At 46.3% G+C, this 9,359-nt stretch overlaps 1 protein-coding gene across 1 annotated transcript in view; it reads right to left on the minus strand.

Moving 5' to 3' along the window:
* LOC107293524 (transmembrane protein 245) overlaps positions 1-7,512 on the minus strand; it is an 86,518-nt gene extending 79,006 nt beyond the window's left edge. Inside the window, exons 1-2 of the mRNA XM_015822678.1 lie at positions 7,346-7,512; positions 796-886 (exon numbers count right to left, since the gene is read on the minus strand). Of these exons, the coding sequence (XP_015678164.1) occupies positions 796-886; positions 7,346-7,512 (258 nt within the window). The remainder of the gene's footprint in view (positions 1-795; positions 887-7,345) is intronic.
* Between the last annotated feature and the right edge of the window lie 1,847 nt (positions 7,513-9,359).

Consider the following 9,359-nt stretch of genomic DNA (forward strand, 5'->3'; position numbering starts at 1 on the left):
CCAGCTTGCGGGACTGGCCTAAGGGATTTTAAAGGGGTTTTAATCACTTTTAATCGGATCAGATTTAAATATTTCTTTTTAATTAATTTTAAATGTGTACTGTATTTTTGTATTTTATCTGATTGTTAGCCGCCCTGAGTCCGTAAGGAGAAGGGCGGGATATAAATTTAATAAAATAAATAAATAAATAAATAAATAATATTTAAATTGTAACAATAATAATTTCAGTTGTTATGGCTTTGGTTGATATAATTAAATCATGACAGTAATCAGAATATATATAAAGGGAACAAATAGAGTAGCAGAATTTAGATTATCAAATCCAGAACTGCATTATGTTCAGAACAGGGTTTTTTGCTCAGTTAATACTGCTTAATAAAGACTAATGTATATTTTCCAAATAAGCTTGTGCAAGTCTTTTATTGGACTTAGCAGATAAACAAATAAACTGTTAAAACCTGATCTCATAATGAATTAGAAGGGAGAGGAGAATAAAAAAGCTTATTTAACATTTACAAATTATAGTTTAATAACAACTGCAAGTTTATAGTTTTAATCTAGATAATTTAATATATCTATTTTTAACATACTTTTTGTAGTTTTATTTTGCAGACTACTATGAAATCGGATAAATAATAGCAAAAAAGGTATGTTTCATTAATATTTAAAGACAAACTATTTGCAAACTGTCAATATTAAATATAGATCAAAGTTTATTTTTGCAGTCATGAATCTTTCTGAAAAGAAAGTAAGAAGCAGCAGAACATTAATCTCCAAAGAGAATCTCATCATTACCTTATGTGTTATCCATTCTCGTCCATACTGATAAACATTAGTAGCAGCTGAATTCAAAGCCTTCTGAATGACTTGAGCTTCAGGAAGCCAACTAATTAAGAAATACAAATGTAAAAAATGCATTCTGATTGCACATATTCTAATTGGATATATACTATCTCAATAAATAAATGCAGATAGACAATGGTATTTTTAATAGGAATGATGTTTTAATAGGAATGTATGCCAAATTCAGACTTACCCGTATATACTCGAGTATAAGTCGACCCGAATATAAGCCGAGGGTCCTAATTTTACCAAAAAGAACTGGGAAAAAATGGTGACTCGAGTATAAGCCTAGGGTGGGAAATGAGGCAGCTACTGGTAAATGTAAAACAGCAGAGCATATCGAGCAGTTGTTTTTCAACTGAAAGCAGAATCCCGCAGGAGAAGACATTAGCAACACTTGTAAGATGGAAACTGGGGCTGGGCTTAGTGTTAAGTTTGTGGCACTGTACTTAATGAAAACAACGTGCGCAGCAGCTGCGGATCCGACCATCCTTAAGATTTAGTCCCCGAAGTATGCATAAGGTGTATAACCAGGTTGTTATGTGAAGTTGTAATCGGATTAACATCTCACCGAACAACGTAGCGCTTTTTAGAGCAAGCAGCAGTCCCGACAGAGTCCCGGAATGAGAGTTTAAAGATCACATACGCCGCCATGGGGGGGGGCAGGGGCGGTGTAGTGAGAAGACAGAAAAACAGCCAAATAGTTCATGAGGCCTCTTCTCTTCAAATGAAGCCATATTTAAGTTTTTTAAAAAAAGGGGGGGGGACGACGACTTCTCAACCAACCGGCCCTCCAAGAATACACATGGCCACAAAAAGTTCATGGGAAGTTACCTTGAAACGAGATTCTCCCGACCCGTAGACTACTTGAATGTGGAGGGGGAAAAAAAAGTGTCAGCCAAGTGCTTGGCTGGTGACCCATTCAGACTCCGAGGGAACCGCGGGAGGCCAGCAGAGATTCCCCTCTTGCTCGGAACAACCCCGGAGTCGGGAAAGGGGCAGAGAGAAAAGGGAAAGGGAGCTTCCGTGCCCACCGCCTCGCAACTTTTCGCGACCGCATCAGGGCAGCAAAGGCGAGAGGGAAAGAGTCAACCTGGCACCCCCTTCCGGGCCCAGACCTTCCCCGACGCAACGCGCACCTCCCCCGGGCCGCGAGAACTTGCGTGGAGAGCGGCACCAGCGCCGCCCACGCACAGAATTGGCGCTCCTACTGCAGCGGCATGGCGGCAGCGGCGGCCACGGTGGCTCCAGCCCGGGCATCGGAGGGAAGCGCTCGCCGCTTGCTCCCCCTCCCCTGGTGCTGCGCTCCGCCTGCTTGCCTGGTGGCGGCGGCAGCGGCAGCTACTTCTGCCGCTGCCACTGCTGCTGCTACCGTCCTCCCTCGCCGTCTCCCGCATCAAACTTCAGGAGCCGGTCAGGCGGCAAAACGTACCCTCCCCTGGCGCTGCGCTCCGCCTGCTTGCCTGGCGGCGGCGGCACCAGCTGCTTCTGCCACCGCCAACGCTGCTGCTACCGCCCTCCCTCGCCGTCTCCCACATCAAACTTCAGGAGCCGGTCAGGCGGCAAAACGTACCCTCCCCTGGCGCTGCGCTCCGCCTGCTTGCCTGGCGGCGGCGGCACCAGCTACTTCTGCCACCGCCAACGCTGCTGCTACCGCCCTCCCTCGCCGTCTCCCACATCAAACTTCAGGAGCCGGTCAGGCGGCAAAACGTACCCTCCCCTGGCGCTGCGCTCCGCCTGCTTGCCTGGCGGCGGCGGCACCAGCTACTTCTGCCACCGCCAACGCTGCTGCTACCGCCCTCCCTCGCCGTCTCCCGCATCAAACTTCAGGAGCTGGTCAGGCGGCAAAACGTACCCTCCCCTGGCGCTGCGCTCTGCCTGCTTGCCTGGCGGCAGCGGCGGCAACAACTGCTTCTGCCGCCGCCACCACTGCTGCTACCGCCCTCCCTCGCCGTCTCCCGCATCAAACTTCAGGAGCGTCAGGCGGCAAAACGTACCCTCCCCTGGCGCTGCGCTCCGCCTGCTTGCCTGGCGGCAACAGCGGCAACGGCTACTTCTGCCGCCGCCACCGCTGCTGCTACCGCCCTCCCTCGCCGTCTCCCGCATCAAACTTCAGGAGCTGAAAAAAAACCTTTCGGGCGGTCAGTCAGGCGGCAAAACGTACCCAGCATCTACACCACACACCGCCCTTCCAACGAGGGCATCCCGCGCCCATCTTACCTAGGGGGAGTTTTTCCAGCCCTGTGCCGCTGCCGGGGGTCGGGCAAGGCTCACCGGCGCTCCGCTCACCACCTCATTCCAATATGGCACAGTCGGCCCAAGCGCACGCGCACGCCGTCTCTCTCCCCGATCCCCTCCCCACGCTTCTAGCTTTTGGGGCGCTCGCTGCACACTCCCTCGCGCTCGGACACACGGAACCGTGGCGCCGTCCGGGGACGGGCCCCTCACCTCTGGGCTCCTCTCCACACCCTTCCAGCCCACCCCGAGCCCCAAGCCAAAAAATAAAACTTGAGCCTCTCCTGACTTTGTGCGCCGAGAGGCGGCGCGAGCCTCCACCCGTCGCAGCGCCACCCTGTCCCCGAGGATTTCCCGCGGGGCGCACACCTGCCTCAAGTTATTCAGCGCGCAATTGTGAAGGTTGCGGCCCCGCCGGGCTCAAAGTGGAGAAGGGAGGAAGAACGGGAGAATGAAAAGGAGCTAAAAAAGAAAAAGCCCCCCTCGGCGTGCTGGAATGAAGGAAACTGGAGGGTTTGAGGGAGAAGCAGGCAGACGCTCAGTCAGCTCAGTTCTCCATCCATGTTTGCAGAGCCACGAACAACTTACGGTAAGCCTGTTTATTTCTACTGAAACCGAACCGCGAAACTCATTTTGCTCATGCACATTTGTAAGACTGCCGCCTAAAACTATTTTGTGACGTTATTGGATATAGATTAAGCCTTTTAGTGATTGCATAGATTTCCCCCCCCCCCCAAAAAAAGAACTACGGTACTCACTTTCCTCAGTTCTCGAGACGCTGACTCGAGTATAAGCCGAGGGGGGCATTTTTCAGCACAAAAAATGTGCTGAAAAACTCGGCTTATACTCGAGTATATACGGTATATGTTTTTCTGAAAGTTCAGTATATTGAACAGTAGCTATTGAAATGCAACTCCAAAGAATCCTTGGCGTTCATCTGAAATATATTCATGTACAAACATTTTTCTAACAATGGCAGAATAATGCAGATCAATGAAAAATATCAAACTTCCATAGGGATTTCTCAGGAATAGAGACTCTTTTTGTAAATATAATCTTTATTGAGAACATTTTTAACAAGATAATACAAATATTAGAAAAGAAATAAAGAAAATAACAATAGCAAATACCTAAGAAAATTAGAAAAAGAAATGAAAAAGGATTTTAAGAAACAGCTTCCGATCTTTTTAACAGCAGTTATAAATCAATTTATATTTTACCCTCTCTCTTGAAGGTTACTTGATATTTTCCCTCTTTCCATAAGCTACTTTTTCTAATCTACAAACTCATAAATCATAAGCACCTTTTTCTCTTTTTTATAATATTTTTTATTAAACATTACAATTAGGAAAAATAAAAACTAATATAAACTATAAAAATATAAAAATAAAAATAGGGAGTACAAAAAAGAACAAAATATAAAAAAGTAACTTACCCCTTCATAGCTTATCACCATCTCTTAAAACAGCAATGCTCTGTTCTTTCTATATTTCTTAAAGCCTTGTTATTCAAAGTCCATTAACGGCTACCAGAGATAACTACATATCTATTTTAACCTTCATCAAATAAGCCAACTCTATATTCCAGTGGTGGCGAACCTTTTTGAGACCGAGTGCCCAAACTGCAACCCGAAACCCACTTACACATTGCCGAGTGCCGGGGGCGTGGCCAGAGTGGGAGTGGCCACATAGCGGGCGTGGCTATGGTGGGCGTGGCTATGGTGGTCATGGTAGCATGGGTGGGCGTGGCCTGGGTGGGCGTGGCCACCTCAATGTTACTCATGGGGCCGGACACCTGTGGGGGCCAGACAGGGTTGGGGGAGATCCAGGAGGTCTCTGGCAGGTGGGACGGTGGGCAGGAGGCTCGTCCTGCAGGGTGAGGCAAAGCAACACAAGGTGAGGCAGGGGGCAGGGCAGTAGAGGTGATAAAGCATGCCCACGTCCAGCAAGCCAAAGGCTACCCCAAGCGGAGAAAGCCCGATCTCCATCGGCGCCATGGCCCCCCAGTCCCAGCTAGGCTTGTGTGCCTCTCTCCATCTCTGCTGGGCCTGGGTGGATCTGGCTTTTCCTGCTTGGGGTGGTCTTTTGCCTGCTGGCCCTGGGTGTGCTCTACCACCTCTAAGCCTAAGCTCCTAGCTGACTGCTTCATCTCCTTTGTGCTGGGCGGGCATGCAGATCTGGGCGGTGGCCTAATGACCTGCTCTAGTAGCTGGCAGCCCTGGTAGGTACTGAGGTATGCGGGGAGGGGGGGGGAGTGGAGAAAAAAAAACCTGATCCCACATAAGGTGGATTATTTTCTCTGCCATACTTTTAAAACTCTCTTTAAAGTTTACTTACTGCAGAATGGCGATCCTTCCCATTCTGCTGCATCAAGCAAAACAGTCTGGCAGCAAAACTCTCCTCCCCCCGCCCATCCCACGTAAGGAGGCGTCTCTCCTCTCTCCTTGGCTTTTTGCTCCCAGACGGTCTGGCAGGGAACAGCCAAAGGGAGTGGAGAGAAAAAACCTGATTCCCTGTAAGGGACAGGATTTTCTCGAATACTGCCATACTTTTAAAACTGTCTTTAAAGTTTACTTACTGCACGGAGCGTTCTGCTCCCCCCCACACGGAGTGTTCTGCTCCCGCAGCCCCAACCCCCACATGGATTGTTCTCCTGCAGCCCCAACCCCTGCACGGAGCATACTCCCGCCGCCCCAACCCCCGCACGGAGCGTTCTTCCGTTGCCCCAACCCCCGCACGGAGCGTCCTGCTCCTGCCGCCCCAAACCCTCGCATGGAGCGAACTTTTAGAGACCACGTGTGCTGGGGCGATGGCGCGTGCCCACAGAGAGGGCTCCGCGTGCCGCCTCTGGCACGCGTGCCATAGGTTCGCCACCACTGCTATATTCCTTTCCTGCACTTTTAATAACCTTGGCTTTTAGTTCCTTCAAACAATGTCCTGGTATTCAAACCCATGCCCACTGTGTCAATCCACTATCTAACCATTTCATCCTCTGCCATCCTCTTTTCCTTTTGCCATCTATCTTTCCCAACAGCAGGGTCTTTTCAATGGTCAAAATATTTGAGCTTCAGCTTCAGTATTGTGTTTCCAAAGAACAATGAAGGTTAATTTCTTTTAGGATTGACAGATCTGATCTTGCAATCCAAGGGATTTTCAAGAGTCTTCTTTAACACAATTTGAAAGCATCAATTCTTCGGTGTCAGCCTTTCTTATGATCCAGATCTCGTAGTCCATATAGTCAAAACACAGCTTTGACTATATGAACCTTTGTTGGCAACGTGATGCCTCTGTTTTTTAATATGCTGTCTAGGTTTGCCATAGCTTTCCCCCCAAAGAGCAAAAGTCTTTTAATTTCATGGCCGCAGTCACAGTCTGCAGTGATCTTGGAGCCCAAGAAAATAAAATCTGTCACTGCTTCCATTTCTTTCCCTTCTGTCAGGAAGTGGTGGGACCAGATGCCATGATCCTAGTTTTTTTAATGTTGAGTTTCAAGCCAACTTTTTGCACTCTCCTCTTTCACCCTCATCAAGAGGCTCTTTAGTTTCACTTCACTTTCTGTCATTAGAATGGTATCATCTTCATATCTGAGATTGTTGATATTTTTCTTGGCAATCTTAATTCTGGCTTGTGATTCATCCAACCTGGCATTTTGCATGATGTACTCTGCATATAAGTTAAAAGCAGAGTGACAATATACAGTCATATCTTTTCCCCTATTTTGAACCAACTGATTGTTCCATGTCTGGTTCGAAATGTTGCTTATGGACCGATTGGCATACAGGCTTCTGTATGGCACATCTATCTCTTTAAGAACTTACCACAGATTATTGTTGTCTACACAATCAAAAGTTTAGCATAGTCAATAAAGCAGAAGCAAATGTTTTTCTGGAATTCCCTTGCTTTCTCCAGTGAATGTTGACAATTTGATTTCTGGTTCCTCTGCCTCTTCAAAACCCAGCTTGTACTTCTGGTAGTTCTCAGTTCACATACTACTGAAGCGAAGCTTGTAGGATTTTGAGCATAATCTTGCTAAGTGTGAAATAAATGCAATTGCATGGTAGTTTGAACATTCTTTGGCATTATCCTTCTTTGGAACTGAAATATAAACTGATCTTTTCCAATCCTATGGCCACTGCTGAGTTTTCCAAATTTCCTCACAAATTGAGTGCAACTCTTTAATAGCAGCATCTTTTAGAATTTTAAATAGCTCAACTGGAATACTGTCACCTCTGCTAGCTTTGTTGTTGGTAATGCTTCTTAAACCCCACTTGACTTCACATTCCAGAATGTCTGGCTCAAGGTCAGCAATCACACAATCATGGTTATGAGGGACATTAAGATCTTTCTTGCACAGTTCTTCTTTGTACTCTTGCCACTTCTTAATCTCTTCTGCTTCTGTTAGGTCTGTATCATTTTTGTCCTTTATCATGTCCATCTTTGCACTAAATGTTCCCTTGATACCGTGTTTTCCCGAAAGTAAGGCCTACCCTGAAAATAAGCCCTAGCTTGATTTTGGGGGGTGGGCCAAAAATAAGCCCTAGTTTGGGGGCAAGGCACACTTAAAAATCAGGCTAGGGTGGGGGTAGGAGTGTGCATCTGCCCCACGCGCCCCGCACCCACTTACCTTGCAGCCAGGTCTCTCCTCACTGGCCCATTTCTTCTTCAGCGTCTTCTGCAGCCAGGCCTGCATTTCTCAGGCACAGGCCTTTCCAAAATGCCTGTGCAGCCATGAACTGAGCTATGGATTCAATCCATAGCTCAGTTCTGCAAGATCTCTACAGCAGAGGATCGAGCTCTGGATTCAATCCAGAGCTCGGTATTCGGCTGTGTAGAGAGCAAGCCAAGTATAATCTTTCAAAATATAATCTTTTATGTATAATCAATCTCTCATGTATAACAGCTATTGTTCATTTATTTTTGCTTGCTTTCTGTATATGCTCCATTGTATTCTAAATTGTGCTGACCAAAGAAAATGTTTCTATTACTTTAAAGCAGGGGTAGTCAACCTTGGCTCTTTTATGACTCGTGGACTTCAACTCCCAGAATTCTGGGAGTTGAAGTCCACGAGTCATAAAAGAGCCAAGGTTGACTATCCCTGCTTTAAACTGTGTTGTTTCAAGGGAAAGCCTAGCTAAGAAATTGCAACACTTCGCTCATCTCCCACCCCCTCTCTCCTTGTATTGTAAAACTTTCCCTTCTTGTTTTTCAGCCATGGCTTTAAAATGCAATAGCTCTCTACCTGCCTGCAAAGTAACAAAGTTAATGGGCTAATTGCCAGCTATTGTGCTATTGTGTGTTCAAGCTTAGAGATGCCGAAATGTAACGCCAGGATAGATAAGGAGATTCAAAGGAATTTTCTTACATGCGCAAGAATCTTGTGATGTATATTAGTTATAAAAAGCAAAAACTTTTCTGATTAGGTGTTCTCTGCTCTCCATCTTCTCTGCTGTCTAAAGGAGAGTGGAATGCCCAGCATATATCTTTGATCAAAGAAATAAAGCTGTATTCTAATTCAGATGCCTCATATTTAGAGTCTCATTGGGATTTATTTGGCTTCTGAGCTGAAAACCTTTACAGCTGCATAGGCCTTCCGGAAAGGCCTGACTGTAAAATGCAGGCCAGAATGCAGCTGCAGAATGAAACTGCTCCTTCAGCTCCAGAAAAAGTGGACGGGGCTGTACAGGGCTGGAGGTAAGACATCCTTCCTAAATAAGACCTGGTCACTCTTCTGATCTTGTTTTTGGGAAAACAATTTTCTTAAAGAGATATCTAGTCTTTCCCATTTTATTGTTTTCCTCTACTTCTTTGCACTGTTCATTTAAAAAGACCTTCTTATCTCTACTTGCTATTCTCTGGAAATTTGCATTAAATTGGGTACACTTTTCCTTTCTCCTTGCCTTTCACTTTCCTTTTTTCAGTTATTTGTAAGATCTCGTCAGGTAGCCACTTAGCTTTCTTGCATTTCTTTTTTTATGGGATGGTTTTAGTTTAGGAAGTATGCAATCCTGAAACTGAGACATGAAGTAGGGGTTGCCATGCAAAAGTGGAAGAAGGCTGACCCCCAAATTCCAAAGGTGTGTCGGGACTTGCAGGGCATATTTAACAAGAAGGACTAAGATGAGCTCTCGCTCCACTGACCAACAGACTACTCCATAGAGATCTTGCCGAGGAATAAACTACCCAACCCCAAACCGTACTCGATGACCCTAAGGGAGCTGGAGGAGCTGCATCTTTTTATAGATAAAAACCTAAACCAAGAATATATCTAACCAGCTCAACCCA

Source organism: Protobothrops mucrosquamatus, unplaced genomic scaffold (genome assembly GCF_001527695.2).
Source record: "Protobothrops mucrosquamatus isolate PMUCROS unplaced genomic scaffold, P.Mucros_1.0 scaffold1640, whole genome shotgun sequence".
NCBI lineage: Eukaryota > Metazoa > Chordata > Lepidosauria > Squamata > Viperidae > Protobothrops > Protobothrops mucrosquamatus.